General features: G+C 35.4%; 1 protein-coding gene and 1 pseudogene across 2 annotated transcripts in view; one reads left to right on the forward strand and one right to left on the reverse strand.

Moving 5' to 3' along the window:
• Positions 1 to 301: 301 nt before the first annotated feature.
• LOC130444304 (uncharacterized) overlaps positions 302 to 24,473 on the reverse strand; it is a 198,974-nt gene continuing 174,802 nt past the window's right edge. The window contains exons 3-11 of one of the 2 annotated variants that reach the window (XM_056779380.1): positions 12,921 to 13,025; positions 11,633 to 11,854; positions 11,291 to 11,552; positions 10,716 to 11,023; positions 10,316 to 10,658; positions 6,352 to 7,771; positions 3,739 to 4,966; positions 3,449 to 3,673; positions 302 to 2,078 (exon numbers count right to left, since the gene is read on the reverse strand). In XM_056779380.1, coding sequence (XP_056635358.1) covers positions 1,947 to 2,078; positions 3,449 to 3,673; positions 3,739 to 4,966; positions 6,352 to 7,771; positions 10,316 to 10,658; positions 10,716 to 11,023; positions 11,291 to 11,552; positions 11,633 to 11,854; positions 12,921 to 13,001 — 4,221 coding nt within the window. In that variant the 5' untranslated portion in view covers positions 13,002 to 13,025 and the 3' untranslated portion in view covers positions 302 to 1,946. The remainder of the gene's footprint in view (positions 2,079 to 3,448; positions 3,674 to 3,738; positions 4,967 to 6,351; positions 7,772 to 10,315; positions 10,659 to 10,715; positions 11,024 to 11,290; positions 11,553 to 11,632; positions 11,855 to 12,920; positions 13,026 to 24,473) is intronic. The other variant, XM_056779381.1, reaches the window with a different exon arrangement.
• LOC130444306 (60S ribosomal protein L7a-like) lies at positions 19,331 to 20,036 on the forward strand (annotated as a pseudogene).

Raw genomic sequence — 24,473 nt, forward strand, 5'->3', positions numbered from 1 at the left:
TACGTGAAAAGCCACGAGCACATTCACAGGTGGGGTGTTTAAAGAAGTTCATAGGGAAGAAAAGTGAAAATTGAGATAAAGGAAGGAATTGGAGAAAGGAAAAACCCTTTCCCTCCCTCAAACGATGAACTTATGGGGGTAACAGCAGTTAGAAGTATTGAAAATATTATCGAGACAGAATTTAAAGTTTTTATTATTAGAAAATCTTTTGTCACCTAACCTATAAGAACAAACCACAAATTTTCTCCAATTTTAGTTATTTGAGGTCAAGGGGAAAACGCGACAAAGAAATAAATAAGAATTATGAGTGTGTTGGGTGATTTATTTTAGCATAAAAATATCATTTACAAGGAATAATTTTATTATTAATTTGAAATATTAAATACAATCAATTAAATACATCTATACTAGTTAAAAGGATATGATAATGTATAATAAAATCCCACAACCGTAAAATCCACAATATCACAGCTAAATTACTAATAGTTATTTACAATGTACATTTTCTTTTTATAAAAATTTCATCCGATGTTTAAAATTTAGTTTCACTCTTAACCTTGGTACATAAGAAAATCTTAAATGGAAAGCTTCTTCGAGGGAATTAAATCTACATTTCAAATTACGATTCCAGGTGTAAACCAGGCGATTTTCCGATTCCTGTTTTCTGTAGTACTGTAAGAGTATAGAAAATACTTAAAATTCGTCAAATCAAATCAAATTTTTTTGATACGAAGATTACAAGAGTTCCATCAAGATGGAAAATAATGGGGTACTAGGAAGCAATGAACTAGAAAATAATAAGTGTGACGACACAAATTCAGTAATTCAGTACAAATTTGTTTGTTGTGTTAAAAGAACTGAGCGAGTGCTCAATAGTGAGGTTAGGATGCACAAACCAATTGAAAAATTGGAAAAAGAAGTCGTTTCAGCAAGTAGATGAAAGTAAACTTAAACGGATCACCCAAGAGTCATTCAAGTAGTACCTGATTCCAGTGGAAAAAATGGACTATGAATACAAGACTTTACAAGAATTGATTCAGTTTATATCCAATGTTTTCGTCGAACAACAAAACAGATTGAAGGCCTTCACCAGAACTAAAGTCTACAACGAAGGTGAATACTTCAATATGGGATAGAGTTCTAATTTTGGAAAGGAAATAAGATGAATAAGAGGTGAAGGCACCTAAGCACCTTATCTTTCAAAAAATTATAAATAAAATAAAAGAAACATAAAGTTGGAGATAATTGAGTAACTAGACATTCATAAACTAAGAAAACATAAGAATGACCCAATATTGGTGAGTATTAGCGATGTAACCACGAAGAAAGGAGCAATAAAAAGAGTTCGAGACTCTAGGGGAATAATGGTCTCGAAATTTGTTCACTAGGGAAACAATAAAAGGATTTATATAAATGGGGATGTGTTAATGGAAAAGTAAGAAGCAAGATTAGGGAAAATAAGGTCGGAAAGGGACTTATTCTACATGGGCGTTTGGAATCTTATATAAAAAAATAAAAACTTTAACAACAGAGGGGGTCAAATAAGGTTTTAGATGAATATAAAGTATTCATCAGAGGTAAATATTTTTGACGATGTTTCGAATACTAATTTAATAAGATCAGCTCGTAATATTCAAGGAATGTGTTCAAAAAATGTCAGGAACTCATTTTATTTATAATTAGAGATAGTCCAGATCTAGTAAATAATTGTCCTACTAAGGATGATGATAAGTATGGGATATAAGTGAAAAAAAAAAACTCCAAATTGTGGTAATAGTGAAGTAGAAGCATATTTTTAAGATTTTCCTGCACCAGGACAAGATTTATAACAAAATATGTTTGTTGAAACAATTAAATCATGATGAGGAAAAGCTTTATCTTGTTTGTAATAGAACTTAATCAAAATTAATTCACATTTTCATGTAATTGAGAAATAAATATTTTTGTTACGATCTTAGACCCATTCCGTTGATCATGATATTCGCCAGGGCATTTCTTCGTTTCCTCCATGCTCCCATTCCTTGAGCGTGGTATTGAAGTTGTTTGTACCATATACTCGTTTGATCTTCATCTTCCGCCTAAATAATAAAAAAATTATTCAAAATAGAAAATGTTTACTGAACGTTACTCTTCTTTTTGTGTTTTTATTGCATTGGATTACACCGTATTTTTAGTGACGAAGAGAATCAAAAAATATCTTTGCAAAGATGAATATGACAATTAATCCGATCTTAACAGCTTTCTATAATCTATCTGCATGTCTTTTTTTCGAAAATACCACTAAAAACTGAGCTCATCTCAATACCAAACCAAAAATTATTTCCTCTAGTTATAATTTTGGCAACTAAGTACTTTCGATTTTTACCGATAGAGAGCGTTGCTTTATTTTTCGAATAACTTATGTTAGTGCTGTACTTTGCCATTTGTCACGCGATACTGGTAACAACGACGTAACTTTATAAGCAGGTCGTGTGCTATTTTTATTCCTAAAGGAAACAAAGCTGCTGCGGCTCACAAAGAAATATGTGAAGTTTATGGTGCTGATCGCTTAACAAACTACACGTGTCAGAATTGGTATAAAAAATTGTCTTCTGGAGATTTTTCTTTCAAAGATGAGCAACGTTGCGGTCGGCCAACTGAAGTTGATGATGACCAAGTCAAAGTCATTATTAAAGAGGATAACTATTCGAGAGGTTGCTAAGAGGCTACATGTATCGCACACAACAATTGAAAAACACTTAAATGTCTTGGACTAGTTATAAAGCTTGATATTTAGATACCTTACGAATTGAAAGAAATTCATTAACACAAAGAATGGACCTTTTCTTCAAAAGAATCATCACTGGTGAGGAAAAATGGGTCCTGTACAGTAACATAGTTCGAAAAATATCACGGAACAAACACGATGAACCAGCACAAACCACATCGAAAGTTGAAAAACAATATAAAAAGTTCATGCTGTCAGTTTGGTGGGATTGCAAAGGTGTTGTGTTTTTTGGGCTGCTTCCAAGGACCCAATCGATCAATTCTGATGTTCACTGTCAATTTACTGTCAACATTGAATGTAATTGGATGAAGCAATCAAAGAAAAATGGCCAGTATTGTCAAATCGGAAAGGTTTAGTGATAATCCCCATACATCTTTGATAACTCGTGGGAAACTATTGAATCTTGGATGGGAAATGATTCCATATACCCCATACAGCCCTGATTTGGCACCAAGTTTGCAGAATTATTTGAATGGTTATACTTTCACAAATGACGTTGACCTTCAATGTAACCTGGCTCAGTTTTTTGATGATAAGGACCAGAAATTTTATGAGCGCGATATCATGAAGCTGAAAGAAAAATGGCGAAAAGTCATTGAGCAAAATGGGAAATATATTATTGATTAAAAACTATTCTTTGTTAAAAAAAGTGTTTTATACTACAAAACTGATTTTGCTCACCTTAAATATGAAAGTGTCCTTTCCCATTAACTCCTGTACTTCAAAATAGCTATGCCACGCCGGATCTGCTGCTATAACACATCGATCCAAGTAAAGAGGATCCCTTAACAAGGTATATCGCCCGTTTTTATCTCTCACCAATAACAACGCTGCTTCTCTGATTCCGTTCTTCGCAAATACCAAGCCATTTTCTTCTGATCTTTCGGAATTTTTATTAACACAAGGCTGTAATTAAAAAAATTGTATATATATTTAAGAAAACCGTACTAATTCTTCAAAAAATCTCTTACCTTTCCGTTAATAACCAGCATGGCATTGACGGGTGTTAACTTGATGGTACGACCCTTTCTCCAATTGTTATCTGTGGGTTGCGTGAACAACAATTTTCCTTCTAGAGCGAATTTCGCTTCTTCGTGATTCCATTCCAAGACGTCCACGGCGATTTTTCTCAATTTTATATTCACCAAATCCATTTCGGTACTAGATCTTCTACCGGAGCTACTCCCTATTCTCCTCCACAATTTACTTGGAACGTCCTTAGTCTGCGAATTCATATGATTCAAATGTAATTCAATCTTGTGCTGGGCGTCTTTAAGCTCTTCTTTATTATCGTAATGAGGAGGTGTCACTTTATAGAGCCTCGCTAATAACAAGGGATACTTGGTGACTCTCTGTACAGGTACCATCAGGAATGAGTTGAGATTCATTCTTCTTAACATTGTGTTTTCCATCTGGGATACTCTTAAAAATATCCTGAGAAGTTCCTTTTCTTTTTCTAAGCTAGCTAATAATAAACTAGCCGCCCCTTGGCGAACGCAGTAGGTTTCAAAAGCGTGTAACATGGGCATGGCTTCTAAAAATAACTTTCCGGTATTGACGGTTAAGAGATCTTCGTCGCCTTGCTCTTGAGCTATTTCCACAGCGTCTCTCAATCTCTCCGCCAGCGCCTGACTATTTTCCAATAGTTCTTCCACGTTAAGGAAGATCGCAGATAATTGATCAGGTGTTAGTAATCCGGCTACTAGCATCGGTTGATAAAATTCTTCTAGAATAATTTGTAAATCTTTGCTGTACTTTTCTTCGGTTTCTACTATTTCTGTGATTATTTCTTTCCGTTCCGATCGTTTTTTCACGCACTTTCTACAAAGCAACGATGCGTTTCCTGTGGCGTTTTCCAAAGTAGTTTCACAATCTTCGCACAGAGCGAAAATTTCTTGTTTCGATCTGTATTTACTCAGGGAACTTTTGCTCGTTTCGGATCCTACACCGGAATCGTTTCTTTCGACTTCCGCTCCTTTTTGTATAATCGTTTTTTCGTCGATGATGGATCCGGATATAATGAGAGAATTATCTTCGCTGGAGTCGCTCACTGTGCTCAATTGAGAAACGGGAATATCATCTTCGTTGTTTGAATTTGTCTGAAAGTAACCGTCACCGTCTTCTTGAACCAAACCTCTTTCTTTCGCGTCTACAAGATAGCTCAGTATGTCATATTTGGATGCTCCTTCAAATATAGACCTAAATAAATGATGAAAAAGTAAATATAACTATTATTTTCGATAAATATTAGATTAAATTGATTGAAAAGTCAAACTTCAAGTATCTGTTATTGTTTTTGAGATATTTTATACCCATTGTCATTATCAACCGTCATTTATGTGAACAAGTATCTACGTTACGTCCTTTTGTCTTAAGCCGATACCACACGATACGTCCAATGCTTCCAACGTTGGACGCTGGTATGATTAGACGCATCGTCGTAGTAGTGCAAGTCAAAGAAGCACCCAGCATTGGAACGTAGCTGGAACTAACACTTTTTGTACAACTACAGAAACTTCTTGTCCTCTTGGATGCATCGTGTAGTTGCAGCCCTGCAACCAGTCCAGTCTTCCTTCCAATGTTCGGCCGTAGGTTGGAACGCGAATGTTGGAGGCATCGTGTAGTACCGGCTTTAGCTTTGGTAGATCACTAATTTTTATTTATGGGTTCTGTAATGGTAATGGTAACTGTTGCTAGAGAATATCACAAGAGATGTTCTGATCGTTGAATTCCCAGTCATCTAACATTTGAGATTGGCACTTTTCCTAGTGGAATAACTGAACGGCAGATAGATGGAGTGTAGAAAAGAACAATTTTTTAGACAAATTATGAAGGAAACGATTTGATTTATCAACAAAACAATACTGATGACTCTAGCATGGCCCGACGTATAAATACCATTTAAAATTTATGGGGGTGGTTGGTAAAAAATAGGAATTTTCGACCCAGAAATAAAGAAGAGCTAGGGAAGCCGTCGAAACGGAAAGCTCTATTAAATTACTTACTTCTATTCTGTATTTTCAAGTTTTATTATGGTTTCATTGATAACTGACTCACTTATGACCTGTGGCCTGTAAAATAACAAGTCAAGTACAGGATCTATCCGCCAAATCATTGTCGAAGTCTCTATCAGACCACCGGAAAGCAACCAAATTCGCTGTTCTAGTATGAACCAATATGATTTGTTTCAATGTTTTCATTCTGTAGCTCTGTTTGGTAATAACATCAGAAGACCTCATCGTTTTACCTTCCTTCTTTCAGTGTAGATCACTATGAAGATTTTTCCTAATGCCTAAGGAATACAGTTTTTGGCCGGGTATCCATATCAACTCAAGTTCTTTTAGGTTGATTCAGAGATGGAGTAGAAAGACTATTTGTTGTTATAGATACAACGGTAAAAAGAAGTTTAGGCGCAGTAATTATCAAGCATACCTGGTAACGAGAAAATGGGTTTGAATGGTAAGGATTTACCCGCAACATCAAAACTCTGGTCCTTCGAGCCGGATACGAACCAATAACCTTCTCGAAGGACCGTATAGTGTAATTTTGAGTGTAGTGGTGTTAATAATTGAAAATATATTTACCTCGTGGTGAATTCCTTGTCCAGATTAAAATCATCCAGTATATTCGCGGGAGGTGGAACGCTCGGTAACGGAGGCGGTACTTCGATATCCTCATAAATAGGATCCGCATTAACTTTGATAGATTCGTAGATGTGATCGTCATTTTCAGTAACTTCTATGACGCCGGAATCCGCCAACAATTCATAAAATTTCGTCCGATTCGCCAATTCTTCTTCGGTAACGGAACTACGATTACTGTGATCGGTATAGCAATCCGATCCCTGATCGATCAGTTCGTATTGCGTAGAAGAACTGTGCTCCGAAGATAAATCGTCGCATAGAGATTCGTAATGTTTCGATCTCGTAAATACATCTTCGTACGTCGATTCCGGTAAGGTTTCGGATAATTTGCCGTTGGGGAGTTTCTTGTCGCGTCGTCGCCTAGACACATCTGATTTACCACAGACGTGCGGGACTAAGTTACGTCGAACTGCTTCGACTGGATCTTTGAGGAGTTCCCTCAGCATATCCGAATCTTGTTCTTTCTCGATGGTTTCTTTGGTATCTTGCGATTTTTCTAGAGGAATGACGGTGGGGACGAAAGAACCTGTTATGTAGACGGTGTTGCATTTTTTTTCGGTTTTATCTGACACGGATATAATACCAACTGAATCTTTAACGACTACTGATGATTGATATAAAGGGATGTCGTCGTTTACGTTAACGGTCGAGTAGCAATCGTCTCCGTTGATCATTATGGAGGTTTTCCTTTGTGTGTTCTCTAATATGTTGATATTTGGTTGATTGGTCAAATCGGAAAATTCGTTCTTGATTTGGATTTTATGTACGGCTGGTGGTGTTGTTATTTTCACTACGGTTTTATTTTTAATTTCTTTATTAACCGTTTCTATTTTTATTGAATTAGTTAGTGAAGGTTGTTTGTTGTTACTTCTTTTTCTAGGTGGCGCTGATGGTGGAGTATCTGACGTAGTAGTAGACGTATTTTCCTTTATACACTCGTCTAATTTAGCTAAAGCCAATTTTTCGTTAGGTTCAGTATTTATAACTTGTTTCTGTTTTGGTAATTCTGTTATATCTTCATTATTAATATTAATATCGATATTTGTTGAAGAATTCATTTCAATTTCTTCTTTTTGTATTAAATTATTCAAATTATTTAAAGATAAATTTTCTTTTTCGTTTGAGGATTTCGTTGGATTATCTTCTTCAGCTGATACCTGCGATTTCGATACTAATTTTTTTATTTTTCGATTCAGTCCATCTAATCTTTCGAGATCGGAGAAGTCAAGTTTTAAGCCGGTTCGTTGTTTGAGTTGTCTGATTGCCATCGTGTCGGAAAAAAGCATTTTGGATTCTGCCTTCTTGATACGATCACTAAGACTTCTGTACAAGTTTATGTTCTTTCTTGGCTTAACTTCGACTGTAAAGATAAAGAAAAGTGAAGAAAACCGTTAAAATCTGATGTAAAACATTAAAAATAACAAATTAGAGGGTTCTCAAAGGTTCTATGAAAGAAATCGTAAATGCTATACAGCAGAAGTTCTTCAGAAAACGTTGTACACAATTTTCAATTGCATCTTTTATATGGGTGACATCAGATTTTAATTGGGAATCGCTAAACTTTAAAATGAATAAAATCTCGCTAGTTCATACAAATTTTATAAATTGTGTTGACCAAATATCCCATAAATGATATTTATGTAACATTTTTTTTTTTTCTATTGAAAGTTTTATGTACCATTGGAAAAGAAAGAAAGAGTATCAGTTTACCACTCTCTATCTCTCTATTTACTCACTATTAAAACCAACATTTTTTATTCTCCATTCCTACGAAATCAAAAGAGGAATAGTAGCAGTTCGGACCTGCTATCTTTAGTATATGATTTTAATCCTAAATAATTAGTTTTTAAGTTGGTGCCAAAAACACTTTTTGTTTCTGGTCAATGTTAAAGATAAAAACAAAAGCTTTGAGTCTTCGTGTTTCGATACAGAAGAACAAATCATAGTATTATTGATAAATCGATAAATTAGATAGAATCGATGTTAGGCTTTTCTTTTTATGAGCAAACAAACACCATGTAAAGTTCAAAGATCAATTGCTTCGAAATTATAAATGAAAATATCATCATCATCTGCTATAAACTTGGAAATATCATAGTTTGTAAATCAAAGAGAAATGGAAATCATACAAGTGGATTGGAGATAAAATATTAATTTTTGAATTCTATTCATTTTGAAGTTTGAAAGACGCTAATAAAATTAGTTTACCAGAAGATTCAACTATTGAAAAATGTACCAGGTGCTTACAGATGGAAATGACGAAAAACTAGTTTCGTATGAGTCTTAAAGCCGTATTTTAACCAAACAGTTTAACATTGCTTTTTGTTATAAAAGAAAGGATGCATGTAATACTTCTGGTGCTTATTCAGACAATGTGAAGGTTTTTAAAGAAAAAAAAGTGAATTTAAAATATTTCGTCCAAAAGCTCAAGTATTTTATGTTACAAATAAAAGAAAATCAAATAACCAAATAAATAACAGCCAAAATTTATATTAAAAAAGGCAGTTATCTATGTACAACTAAATTGATATGCACATGGGAAAGTACTGCGACTAAAGTTCTGAAAATTTGCTTGCATGGGTGTTCCGAAATTAAACGAGCCTGCGATACTTTCCGTTTGCGATATCGGGATAGACCACTACCCACCACTGAATTAAAAACCATGAAGATTTTAATTTTTTCAAGTTTCTACCAAATCCGTTAATTTGAGATATATGAATTTACTAGCGAAATTCGGCACCATTTTCTGAACACCCTATATGTATTTTAGTCAAGGTTTTCACATATTTTGCCAGCTGTAAGTGTTATTTGTCCAAATACCAAAAATATTAGTTCTGACTCACTTAAACTTGGGAATATAATTTTTTTAGTGGAGGGCTGCATGGTTCAAAAAATTTCGAAAATGTGAAATAATTAAAAAATGGTGGACTTTAGGCATCCGATGCCTTATATAAAGTTATGTTGAAAAAACTGAAATTATTTTATTTGAAACAAGTACTTTCCCATAAGCATATCGATTCAGCTCGTCGTGCAGGAACCTGCATAAAGTTAATAATCATCGTCCAAATACTGGACAGTTGTTTAATTTTACTTTACCAAGACAGACATATTTTGCGATTCCTGTGGATGACAAAATAAAAATTATAGTATCAGTTGGGCTGAGAAGATGGAGCTACTAGTCATAAATCCAAATGATTTTCAGTTAACCATAACCTCCAAAAGACAGTTGTTCAATGGCTCTATAATTTAATACCGGAGTCAGCAGAGAGGACTCCGACGAAATTGGGAAGAAACAGTCAGATTTCATCAAGACAACGCACGAATGAATGAAAACGTTGAAAAAATTGGCTGGTCTCCAGCGACTTTTTCTTATTCTCAGTTCAAGAACGAACCCATCATCTTCTGAGGTTACTAAAATTGCTCAAGGAAAAGTTGTAAGAGAATGGGCCAAATATTTGACTGGAATATTCATTAAAAAATCTTGCACAGAGAAAAATTTTATGGATTTTAAAAAAAAACTATCACTTTTTTATAAAAAGTACAAAAAGTTGATGTATCTGATGCAGAGAATAGGGGACACCAGGTAGTATTGATACTTTTTTTAAAAAAAAAACACTAAATAATCACGTGAAAGAATTGAATATTTAAAAAATAAGTACTTTCAAGTGCTATATATAATATTTAATAATTAGTCTCAAATACATTTTAAATTAATCATTTTTTTGTGATGGAATGAGTGTACAAAGTCTCCTAAATTGATCGAGGGTTCATAAACCCCACGGAAGCTTTGACGCAACAACAGAATTATCGATTTTTTAATATATTTAGCGTTTCATAACTTTCCTAAATGTTGTACCAACTTTAAAAAAACTATTACAAAAGTTAAGAGTGTATATTGATTTACCTGGTATACTTTCCATAGGTTCGACTGTTTCTGTTTCTATTTCGCTTTCAGAAGTTCTAGGAGATGCCTCAAAGACGTTATCATCGTCATCGTCGTCAGTTTCGTAATTATTTATATCTTCCACGTTATTTTCATCCTGCTTGGAATCGTTACTGACAAGAAATTGTACTTTTTTCTTCGAGCTCGGTAGGGGTATGTAAAATTGAGAACCCCTTCGATCCGTAGGCGATGGACTGCGTTCTGAAGATTTCTTCAATATCGATTTGAATCTTTGTTTGAAATGTTTTTCTCGAATCTTTACGGATTGAGAATCACTTTTCGCTCTTTGTTTCGCTGTGTCGATCTGAAATAAACGACATTTTGAAACAAAAATGTGAAAATTGATGTTTAATTTGCTTACCCCGTTTGATAATTTCTTATCTTTCAAAACCGGCGACGTACACTTCGAGATACCTTTCAAACTCAACTTTGCGGATTTCGTTGTAGACTTAGTTGGAGTTGACAGTCTCAGCTGAACATCTTCGTATTCGTTATCGATCACCGACGGTCGAACTCTTATTCTTTGGCCGTTCACCAAAGTTATATTGGACGAATCGGTATCTTTAGACACTGAGGTTTCCGTCGATACAAGCTCATAAGGGTTTATGTCGCACTCTAAAATAGATCGACGACCAATCGTCAGGTTGTAAGATTCGATTCTTTTCTCAGCTGAAATAAAGAAAATGATATCGATAGAGTTGATTTTGTATTTAGCAGTGTTGATATCGTTAAGGGGATAAAGTAGGCCCCAAAATACAGCGAAAACAAAAACTACGGGGATCAAATATAAACAGGAATTTTGCTATGAAGAATCTTATGATTAAGTTACAGAGCTGGAAAATCACAGTCCTCTTTCAATGGACCAAATAAATAATAGTTTTCGAACCCAAAATTCGTGGCAATAGATAAAAATTAAGCGCGATTATAGTATCTCACCTTTCGATTTTCCATTTCGACTTCTATTTTCTGCATCTGATGTTTTATTTGGAGACACAGAGCGTGTCCTGAAAGAACTACCATTTTCTTTCACAGACAGTCTGGATTTTCTTACTAGATCGTAAGGATCACCGGGAGATGGCAGAATGGATGGTCGGTTCGAAGACGTTACTCGAACCGTTCCTCCTCTAATTGGAGTAGAAGAGGTCGGAACGACCTCCGATGGATAATACCTGACGGTTCCATACATAGACTGATCCACCTGAAGAAATTATCAAACAAATTATACTCACGAATATCAAATTCGAAAACAATGTTGGTACCAAATACAAGTTGACTTACCGATGACAGTGGTAGTCTAGCCCCCTTACATTTTTTGCATTGAGATGGGGATTTTTTGCTGGATTTTTTTGTACCATTGATGTAATCCGGGCAAGCGCAGAGCACAAAGGCGGGCGTTAGAAAAATACCTCCTGGTGCTCTTATGCTACCATATAACCACGGATCTGCGTACCGCATCGAACGCGAAAGTGCGCTCTCTCCCTCTACCCTACTATTTTCACCCTAAAAACAAAATTTTCAGTTTCAATGAGATTTGCAATACTATATTGATATAAAAAGCTTGAAACATTTACAAATAGGTATATAATTTGGTATCTACATCCATTGTTACTAATAATGCGAAAAAATCTCATCAATACTACGCCGGTAAATATCTTTTCCAGTTTCCCTTTTCAATTATTTGTCTTATAGTCACAAAACTATCTTACGATACGATATAATGAATTTAATTTCATATTTTCTGCATATTTACACCAAATCTTCACCAATTTCCGTTTTTAGCAGAATTCAATCACCAAGCATTGCTCGACACGAGCCATTTTGATGTATGTGTATATTAAGGTACCATATATACTACGACCCAAAGAATCTATTGTCTAACCTTTTTTTATGCCACTTTTTATGCCAGAGATTTTCGTCTTCTATTTAATACGCTTCCAGGTGTAGTGCTTTGGAGTTTCGTAGTGTCTCACACTTCAAGAGGATGTGCATTATCGGCTTAGCGTCTTCAGGTGCCCCAAAAGGACTCCTGTTAGTATTCGTAGGCTGTTCTTATTTATTCTGATACATTCTGCAGATCTTCTCTGGTTATAGTTTCCCAGGAGAGTCTTTACCTACCTCAGCCTCAGCAGATTGTTCCAGTAATTGGTTTTACCTTCTTCTCCTTCTCTATTCTTCTTTAACTTATACCACGGAAGGGTTCCGGTCCTATAAAGGATTAGGTAGCCTCCACTTTAGCGAGTGTGTTATCTATTTCGTTTCCTTCTACTCCGGTGTGACCAGGAGAACCTAACCTTTCCGCACTTAGCTCTTTTAACTCTTCCAGGTATTCCTAAACCAGCAAAAGATAAAACCACCCGTTGTCTTTTATTGTTTACACTACTGACGCCGTTAGATGGTGTGCGGATGTGTACCAGTCACAGTATTGATATAATTTTACACTATCTAATATAGAATAATACGGTTTAAGCGGTTGTGTTTTATAGATTACGAAAAACTGAAAAAATTATACAGGGAAATCGTAATTTTAGCAAATTATTTTAGTTTATGAACACACTATGTAACTTACCCGAAACGCATACGACGAATACGAAGTATCCGGCGGTGTTGTTGGGAACCGTCGCATTGCATGGCTAACCACAGCAGCCATTAACGTACTTGTAATGTGGCATCACTGTAATAAGAAAGCAATCATTTAATAAAATAAAACTTGTATAAATTCAGTGTACAGTGTACCAAAATTTTTTGTCAATTATTTTGTATTTGAGTATTTGAGTATTAGTCGATAAAAAAGTGATTGGGTTCAAATAAAAAATATTTAATATTTTGCCCGAGACCAGCTTTGTTAGATTGGGTTAAGTGCCTTGCCAAAGAGGATCGGATGGAAGAGGCTGGAAGTGATTCACCCCTAATCTTCCACGCTAATATCCGAGGATTGTCCACCCGACACGGCGCCTCCCAATGACTCAAAGGGTGTATCCAAGAGGACTGGTCGGTTATGGGATCCGTTTTCCTTGTAAGGGACGCATGACCGACCAACCAAAAGGATAGGTGATGGATAAGTAACGGATGCGTTTCCCCAAAAAATCGCTCGCGGATCACATAGGACTAGAGGAGTAAACCTCGATAAAAGAATCCGTAATCTTGCGTTGTTAGAAATCGTGACCAGAGGATGAATGACTGACGCGAGGTCAGTCGTAAACGGCGACCTCCTGGAGTATCTTGCTTTAGCGGGGTAAGGACGCATGTCCTCGCCGGATCTTTCTTTCGTCCCAACTCGTGGGATTTCATGGAAGAAGATATAAAACAAACACGAACAAAAAAAGGAGAAGGGACAACTTAAGCACTGAGGAAACGGCCGAAACGAACAAGGAAATGATGGAAGCTACAAGGAAGAGGAGAGAATCAAAATCAAAAAAAGCTAATTCAAAAATACAAGGAGATGGTGAATAAATACTTCATAACATACAAAAAAAAAAGAATTAGGAAGATGAATTCGATTTTACTAAATCTGAATTGTTCTCTATACTCCTTGGGATGGAGAAGAAAGTCTGCGACGATTACTGGTGTTAAAGTAGCCAGAAGAGGAAGAAAATGGTCGAAGAGGAAGAAGAAGAAATGGAGAAACGAGAGTATCGATGGAGAAAGCGAAATCGAAGGAATCATGCGAAAGTTAGGGGAGTGGAAAATCTCGTAGAGATCAAAATTGAGGATTGTGAAATAAGGAGAAAAATCGGGGAGATGAGGTCACTAGGCAAGAAACTGCTTAAAAATGAGGCCCAAATCAAGTTTCGGACGACACTAAATGTGAAAACTGCAGGAGAAAGGGACGAAAAGGAAAAGAACAGGAAACCCAAAGAAAATAATGAACTAGGGGGGAGAATACAGAGACTTCCAGAAGATATCTGAGGAGAAGTGGGACGAAGAGGTTTTCCAATGTACTTAAATGGGGAACATCAGCACAGATCAGGCCATGAACAAAAAAGACTGCGTGGTGTTGGTTAATTCCAAGGAAACACCATATACTAGCAACCTCAAGGAGAAAAAACCGTGATAGGGATAGTGGAATCCTTACAAAATGGGGACGTAGATTACCTAACAAATTCCATTACATCAAAGAAAATAAAGAAGAGTTGGGTACATTATGTGGCTAGGTTGAAGGAGGACTGGAAAACAGCCGGATTTTCAACATGATGAAGGGGATTGGGGTTGGAGAAAGGGAACATCCTACTCCCAGAAACCGCCGACGAAAACTATTATGATGATTATGGAGTTTGTAGGAAGAGGCGTCGGGACCAAATACAACTTTACGAATTTTTAAATTTTTACAAATGCTCCAGTTTGGAATAGAATTTTTATAATCCCATTTATTCAATGTATACACCTTGTATAACAAACTTCCGTGCTTATTTGTCCGTTGTTTTTTTACTTAAAGTACCTAATTAACGAGTAAAGCTCTGTATAATGAACGTAATGTCTTGTTGGTATCTTTGTTATCCCTCGAAACCGTCTTTTTTCTGTCTTATAGAACATTTCGAATTTCCAAAATTCCGCAAAAGCTCCAGTTTCAGATAGAATCTTCCCAACTCGACAAATTTAACGTACACACCTTGTATAATGAACTAAGGAGTTTTCTGTACGGTTTTCCTAATGTCAACCACACAATTAACCAACACGACTCTGTATAATGAACGTAATGTCTTGTTGGTATCTTTGTCATCCCTCGAAACCGTCTTTTTTCTGTCTTATAGAACATTTCGAATTTCCAAAATTCCGCAAAAGCTCCAGTTTCAGATAGAATCTTCCCAACTCGACAAATTTAACGTACACACCTTGTATAATGAACTAAGGAGTTTTTTTTACGGTTTTCCTAATGTCAACCACACAATTAACCAACACGACTCTGTATAATGAACGTAATGTCTTGTTGGTATCTTTGTTATCCCTCGAAACCGTCTTTTTCTGTCTTATAGAACATTTCGAATTTCCAAAATTCCGCAAACGTTCCAGTTTCAGATAGAATCTTCCCAACACGACAAATTTAACGTACACACCTTGTATAATGAACTAAGGAGTTTTCTGTACGGTTTTCCTAATGTCAACCACACAATTAACCAACACGACTCTGTATAATGAACGTAATGTCTTGTTGGTATCTTTGTCATCCCTCGAAACCGTCTTTTTTCTGTCTTATAGAACATTTCGAATTTCCAAAATTCCGCAAACGTTCCAGTTTCAAATAGAATGTTCCCAACTCGACAAATTTAACGTACACACCTTGTATAATGAACTAAGGAGTTTTTTGTACGGTTTTCCTAATGTCAACCACACAATTAACCAACACGACTCTGTATAATGAACGTAATGTCTTGTTGGTATCTTTGTTATCCCTCGAAACCGTCTTTTTCTGTCTTATAGAACATTTCGAATTTCCAAAATTCCGCAAACGTTCCAGTTTCAAATAGAATGTTCCCAACTCGACAAATTTAACGTACACACCTTGTATAATGAACTAAGGAGTTTTTTGTACGGTTTTCCTAATGTCAACCACACAATTAACCAACACGACTCTGTATAATGAACGTAATGTCTTGTTGGTATCTTTGTCATCCCTCGAAACCGTCTTTTTTCTGTCTTATAGAACATTTCGAATTTCCAAAATTCCGCAAAAGCTCCAGTTTCAGATAGAATCTTCCCAACTCGACAAATTTAACGTACACACCTTGTATAATGAACTAAGGAGTTTTCTGTACGGTTTTCCTAATGTCAACCACACAATTAACCAACACGACTCTGTATAATGAACGTAATGTCTTGTTGGTATCTTTGTTATCCCTCGAAACCGTCTTTTTCTGTCTTATAGAACATTTCGAATTTCCAAAATTCCGCAAAAGCTCCAGTTTCAGATAGAATCTTCCCAACTCGACAAATTTAACGTACACACCTTGTATAATGAACTAAGGAGTTTTTTTTACGGTTTTCCTAATGTCAACCACACAATTAACCAACACGACTCTGTATAATGAACGTAATGTCTTGTTGGTATCTTTGTTATCCCTCGAAACCGTCTTTTTCTGTCTTATAGAACATTTCGAATTTCCAAAATTCCGCAAACGTTCCAGTTTCAGATAGAATCTTCCCAACACGACAAATTTAACGTACACACCTTGTATAATGAACTAAGGAGTTTTCTGTACGGTTTTCCTAATGTCAACCACACAATTAACCAACACGACTCTGTATAATGAACGTAATGTCTTGTTGGTATCTTTGTCATCCCTCGAAACCGTCTTTTTTCTGTCTTATAGAACATTTCGAATTTCCAAAATTCCGCAAACGTTCCAGTTTCAAATAGAATGTTCCCAACTCGACAAATTTAACGTACACACCTTGTATAATGAACTAAGGAGTTTTTTGTACGGTTTTCCTAATGTCAACCACACAATTAACCAACACGACTCTGTATAATGAACGTAATGTCTTTTTGGTATCTTTGTTATCCCTCGAAACCGTCTTTTTCTGTCTTATAGAACATTTCGAATTTCCAAAATTCCGCAAACGTTCCAGTTTCAAATAGAATGTTCCCAACTCGACAAATTTAACGTACACACCTTGTATAATGAACTAAGGAGTTTTTTGTACGGTTTTCCTAATGTCAACCACACAATTAACCAACACGACTCTGTATAATGAACGTAATGTCTTTTTGGTATACTTTCATTTATTATAAGAAACAATTATACTGATGTTTCTGTCAAGATCGAGTCGAATTGATGTCTACAGTAATAGATTGTAAAAAAACTTTCGCCAATCAAACGCTATCTTCCATTACTTCATAAGTAAACGTTCAGCATTTCATTTATCAAATTGTGAATAAATTATTATAACATATATATAATTTTCGATCAATTATAAACACTCCTTTACTTACTAAAACGTTTTAGCTGGCTTGCGTACACCATCACATAAAGAGACATTATTTGCTTTTGTTATTAATTCCCAAGAAAAATATTTTTTATTCGTTCTTTGTTCATGTCAAACCCAGCGATTTAATTCAATGAGGAAACATCAATTAAATGCGAAGGACAAGTAACAGACGAAAGGCGGTGCATTTTTGTCTTTAATAATTATAAATGAGGTATGATCTAAGTCAATCTGGGTATATTTTCAACTTTATTTGCAGTTTTGAGATTTTTCTTTTATTCGGTATACGAGGGTTGCTACTTAAGTTTCGAGATAGATAAATAAACACAAATATTTATAATTTGATATGGATTCATTCTTCATTAAGATCAAAACACTTTCCCAGGACTGTACGGCGAATGACTCGATGTTTTGACTGTTCAAAAACGAATGTTTTCTACGATTGGGTCCCCCAACTATCTTTTGAAGCACCGCTATTGAATTTTTCAACATTTCTTCGCACCAATCGGCACGAGCTTTTTTTTTGGCGATTGTGAAATTATGCAAACAAATATTTTTGACAGCCAATGAATATTGAATGTATGCTAGTGTGATTGAATGATGGCCAATATCAGTTTAGGTAGAACAGACATTTTTGTACGACTATTCATCCTGTAGTGAAGTGAGACCACGATTGAATTCGAAAAACCAGGTGGCTCGAAGCGAGTTGATTGGCATATTGCTGTTGGTTTAATCTACGTCGAAAAACATAGAAAATCATGTAAACAACTCGAATAGCACTCGTATTACAACACGGAGTACGTGCACCATTAAAAATGTCAAACTTCATGATGACAATATCAGATTTGACATATTCACGTCAGTGTTACTATATCTCAAAACTTAAGAAGCAACCCTCGTACGAGAGTGATTTTGCAGAGCGATTTGTGTTAGTTTTTATCATATTTTTTACGTTAAATGTTAAATTTTTACAAAAATAAACTTTGAAGTGTTAAGTCAGGTAAAACGATTTAGAGAAACCATTTTTCATATAACGAGTGACAAAGTTTTCCAGAAAATTTCTATTTTCTATTTAAGTTTTGTTTGTTTTACTTAATCATATTAGTAAACATAAAAATTCCGAGTCTAAATGACCTATAAGTCCGATATGTGATTCACACCATCGAATCCTTTGCCGACATCTACTTTCCTCAAAGTCCAAAACTTTTCTACCCCCTTCGACTACTATCGGCGGCCTACAGAGTCCTCCAGCAAATTGTTTTCCTTGACAATTCTTCCATTTTAATTTGGCGAAACCCTCTCTTAAGGCGTACTTTTCCTCCAGTTTTCCTGTAACCTGGTGGACTGGTTTACCAGCCAAATAGCCGACCCAACCCAACTCTCTCCTCATTCAAGATGTAACTTGACGCGGTGAGATGGATCGATTGCTATGGAACTTAACAATACCTTACCCTACCACGCCCTGTGTGTTCCTTGACCTCCTCAACAAGGATAAAAATGGAATAATTTACCAATGGAATCCGATAAGCAAAGAAATAAATATAGTATTATAAATGCATTAGGGTGCAATGAATATGGCCACCCAAAGAATCAATTGTGTTCCTTTTTCTTGCTATGACCCTGGGGATCTTCAGTATTTACAGTTGAATTTCATTCGCAGCCAGGAGTAGTGCTCAGGAGTTCCGTTGTGTCTTGTCTCACATTTAAATGATATATGCCACTTGAATCACGTCCATTTTATAGTAGACTTGGCGAACAACGGAATGAATCGAGAGTGTGGATATCTAGCATTTCTGCAGCCTCACTCGGCCAAACTTGTATTGAGAACCTCTAGGGGTGTCGCGCGAGAGTCTGGAGCTGGTAATTGGGTATACAGTTCATCGAAATAAATGAATACGTCTATGGAACGTGGAGGTGGAGGTGGAATAAGTCATCTAGAACCCAATTTTAGTGTTCTTCGATCATTGGTATTCAGATTATCGAGGTGAGGTTGTCGGTGGTGTAAAATTATATTTTTTATTGTTAAAAGAAACCCAGAAGGATTTATCTACTAAAATGGTACAAAAGAAGCCCGAGAAGAAAGTGGGAAAAGAGTAGCTGCAACTCCATTAGCAGTTAACAAAGTCTAAGTAAAGGAAGAAGTTAATCCTCTTTTTGAAAAGAGACCTAGAAACTTTGGAATTGGTCAGGATATCCAAGCTCCATGAGATTTATCTCGTTTCGTTAAATGGCCCAAATACATTCGTATCCAAATGCAAAAGGCCGTTTTCAAACTATCGATAAACAAAACAGCTACACAACTGTTCAAAGTGTTGGAAAAATACAGGCATGAAATTGTTCTCTAAAAGAAGAATAAGTTGAAGGCCAAAGCTGAAGCAAAGGTTTCCAAAAAGGAAGAGGCGCCTTCGAAGAAGCCCAACACTTCAAAAGCTGGTACACATATCGTTACCAAACTTATCGAACAGAAAAAAGCACAATTGGTTGTTATTGCACACGATGTCTACCCAATTGAGTTGGTACTACTCCTACCAGCTCTTTGTAGAAAAAAAAGGTAAAGCTAGTCTTGGACTTTTAGTAAGAATAAAGACTTTTACTGCAGTTGATTTAGCTCGACGATTCTGGAAACAAAACGAACTTTAACGATCGTGTTGATGAAATCAAGAGGTACTGAGGTGGTGGTTTACTGGGTTCTAAATCCACCGCTCGTATTACTAAGATAGAGAAAGCGAAAGCTAAGGAATTGGCTCAAAAACAAGGTTGACCTTTCCGATAATTTTAACAATGGAACTTTTTAATATCTTGAGATATGCTACAAATCGCTGTCGAAGAATGAAAGTTTTTAAAAGATGGATTGGATGGATTTGTTTCTTTTCCTGCTTTATCGTGTTTAGAGGTAATTCAATTTGAAATGAAATATTCTTTAAATAAACTTAAATAAGGATCAACTCTATGTAGATGTTCGTAGCAAGTGGATCCTTGTCGTGGAAGTACTTTCGTTATCCTTGCTAACGTTTTAAAAATAAATCCATTATTAGTACACATAACTTTCTAATTCTCACAAAAAATTAATTATTATTAAGTACTTTCGTGGTAAACGTTTTAATTTCATCACACGAAAGAAATTTTTTTTTAATTTGATATATACCTGAACGTGATATAAACCCTTGAGTAAAAAATTGATCTTCATGTAATAATGACTTAAGACATATTGAGATATAATTTGTAATTGAATATTTTTTTAGATTATCTTCAACTAATTTCGATTTTCGTAACAAAACCTCGTTTTAATTTCAATAACAGATATGTAGAAACTGAGACAACAATGTCGTAGGACGTTGCGAAAAAAGCAGATGTTAATTTTTATGTTCCTGTTTATAATTATTACTTTATAAAAAGGCTACAGATTTTTTTCAAGGTTTCTCATTTCCTGTATATATATAATTTTTAATTATTAGTCAGTTTTAACTTGATTTCAGTCATAACAAAAATGATGACGTTTATGGAATACACAAACAAGTAAAAAACTCAATATCAAAATATTATTGCCTTTAAAAAAACTTTTTTCGCTGCCACAGATAGACGAACAAAACGCTAAAGTCTAAAATAGTAAACCAAAACAATGACCAGTGCGTGATCAGCACGTGAACAGCCCAGGCGAAACGCGGCGCGTCATCGTTATTGGTCCAAATCATAATATACCACAAATAAACAGCCACGAGGGTGGGACGAACAGTACACCGCCGTAGAAGCCACTAGATCAATTATTTGAAAGAAATACTGTAATAAAGGCGCGAATTCTACGAATTTATAATTTCATTGTAGCTGGACAGGTCGACCTAAGGACCCATTTTGTGAGCTTGTTCGCAACAATATATTAACTCTTCGTTTCTGCGATTGTTAAAAGTGAAATTGCCGTTTAAAGTTTTCCCTAGCATTTATTTCTGGTGCAATGTTTCTTTCGATTGCAAACATCAAATTGCAATTGTAAATAAATATCTTTTAACATTGATGAACAAACAGATACTACTTTCAATTTATTGTAAGATTAATGTTCCTAAAAGTGGAGACAAATATTGAAAAGTCCGAATCAATGAAAGTAAAAACGAATGCATTTCACATTTAAGGGTAATGTAAAAGGACCGCCTCGAGGCAAACGATTCACTTTCGCTGCTTGATCAGGTGCAGCTTCTTCATTTGGAATTGAAAATTGCCCCGAGGTCGAGAATCTCTCCAATCAATGACATACTTACCCATATCATCGAGGTATCATTAAATTTTACGTTTGTTATAGGATTGGACGTATATTAGAAATTTTATTAAATCAACTTCTACTTGCATAACTTATTTAATTATTAGTTTCAATTTTACTAACATATTATTAAAAAAATTAAGGGATAAAGCTGTAGGGAAAAAATTGACTTTATAATTCTGTAACGAACAATTTAATTATTCATTGTAATTACGATTCCAAACGTAGATAAATAGTAAAAGACAGAAAACCATGAAGACGCAACTTTCGTGATATTTTAATTAAGAAGACGTATGTAACAAGTTTAAGATAAAAATAAATATTAACTAAGTCAAAAAATCAGCTCGTTAGTAATCATTTTTTATGACCTTGTACATGCTGGAAAGAGATTTAACAAAAAAGTCCAGTTAGTGATAAATTTTTTATAATTATCAAATCGATTCATTTTATTTCTGCCTTCTCGTCGAAACGAAGCTACTCACAGAAAATTAGCTTGATAGTAATCCTGGAGCCAGAAATCCTGGACTATTACATTCAATTCTAAATAACTATTTGCCATAGAAAACACAGATTTTAAAATTTTCCAATTTATGTGAAATTTTAACTCAGTTATGGCGTACAAGTCAAAGATATCCAAAAAAGTATATACGAGGATAGTTCCAGAAGTACCTAGCCCATTGATTTATCAACGTAATCTCCTTTCAGCACCATAGACTTTTCTCAGGGATGTTCAATACCTTTGATACCCTATTTATAATAAGCTCCTCAAAATAGCCATCAATTGCCGGAATTACCTCTTCATTGTTGGAAAATCTTTGACCACCAAGCGATTTTTTAAGGTCTGGGAACAAAAATAATCCGAGGGGGCTAAATCTGTAGAATAGGGTGCATTAGGTAGCAATTCAAACTTTAATTCATCAATTTTGGCCATTGCAATAACTGTTGTATGTGCTGGTACATTGTCTTGATGTAACAAAACTTTCTTCTTAACCAAATGCGGCCGTTTTTACTTGATTTCTTCGCTCAAACGTTGCAAAAAGTTTGCGTAATAGTCGCCGTTGATAGTTTCTTCTTTCACAAGATAATTAATGAAAATTATCTCACGTTCATCCCAAAAAACCGACACCATGACTTTGCTTGCAGATGGAACAGTCTTTATCTTCTTTGGAGCCGGTTCTTCCATTTCAGTTCATTGTTTTTATTGTTCTTTTGTTTCGGGTGTGAAGTGATGGGCTCACGATTCATCTATGGTTATGGAACGACGTAAAAATTCGGCTTTATTTCTATTATACATTTTGCATCATGCATTGACTACATCTTCCCATCCAGTTCTTCTTTTGGACCTTGGGAATACATATATCTGATGAAAAGATAAACTTATGATCCCAAGAATAAGAGCATCTGCGATCTGGTAAGATGGAAGACGATTTTTATTTCGAATTTCTATTCGAAATCATTTTTGCGCCAAAATAGATCCTCTGCAACAATTTAAATAATTCATGTTTTCCAAAATAGGTAAGTAGATAAGAATAAATTTCAGAAAATAAATAAACAAAACATTCTTATTGATTTTATTTACGGAGTAAATCTATCAAAACAAAAAACGTGACAGATTCGATTATTACGATTGTGATAGACGTGGCAACCTTGCTAACGATTGTGATGACGTGTGTGCGAAAAAAGCGAGTACAACTCCCTACGAGATAGAAACTTCGTTATATATGATATTTACGCATGGAGCGAAAGAGACATAGCTTCAAATTCAAAGAGCCTCACGCTGCTGATCCCTGGCCTAAAGCTTTAACTAAGCCCAGTCAAATAGTTTGGTGGAATGTGCTAAAGACTGGTTGGTTCGCTGATTTCGGGTCTCCCAAATGACCATAAGTCGAGAATTGAAGAGAAAGAGAATGGAACATCAAAAATAGAAGGAATATCCAAAATATACTGAAGATCAGTTGCGTAGAATTACGTGCATTAAGAGGACGTAACCTCGAAGAGAACAGAGCTGTTATATTGGATGATATTTCATCTTATCACATTCAGAAATTAAAGACAATGATTTATTTTACACGAATGACATAGAAAATTGTCCTAATGAAGTTAAATATAATTCCAAAAAGAAATTTGAAGATAAAGTGTTGGTGTGGTGTACCATATCCGAAGTAGACATTTCACATCCTTAAGTCGGGTATGTGAGGGTGAAGCGGTGGATGCACATATACACCCCACAAAAATTATCGCATCACTGGTATTTTAGGATATTTTTAATACTTAATTTTAGTTTTTTGGGACAATCCGTATATGTATTAACTTAATAGATATTTTTGGTTTCTTGGGCAAAAAAATATCACAATATCTTAGAGAATGCATTGAGATCGAAAACTTGTGTTATTGTATAGTGGAAATTTAAATTTATTTTGTTAATAATGGATGTGCCTCAACGTTTAACAAGACATGTGACGAATGAAGAAGCCACTAGACTCATCGCGCTCATACAAGATGGCCGCAGTCAAAGATACGTCGCCGGGGTAATTGGAGTTCAACAAAGCACCATATCCAGAGTTGTTATTCGCTACCAAGAAACAGGGTAGCTAACCAGAAGACTCGGACAAGGCCGCGGAAAGGTAACTTCGGTAGTACCACCGCTCGAAGGCTGCAAACAGATCTGTTGGCTGCTCGTAATGTCCGAATAAGTCTACAAACAGTTCGAAATAGGCTGAGAGAAGCAGGTATAAGAGGAAGAGTGCCAGCTAGAGGTCCACTTCTTCAGAGAACATCGAGTAGCAAGATTGTAATTTGCTCGAGAAGACGCAAATTGGAATATTCAAGATTGATCCAATATTTTCTTCGCGGTTGAATCAAGATTTTGTCTTTATTTATCATATAGGCGTGCACTAGTATTTAGGCGACGTGGTCAACGCCACGATCAGGTTAATTTTTGTCTAACTG

This window comes from Diorhabda sublineata, chromosome 5 (genome assembly GCF_026230105.1).
Source record: "Diorhabda sublineata isolate icDioSubl1.1 chromosome 5, icDioSubl1.1, whole genome shotgun sequence".
Taxonomy (NCBI): Eukaryota; Metazoa; Arthropoda; class Insecta; order Coleoptera; family Chrysomelidae; genus Diorhabda; species Diorhabda sublineata.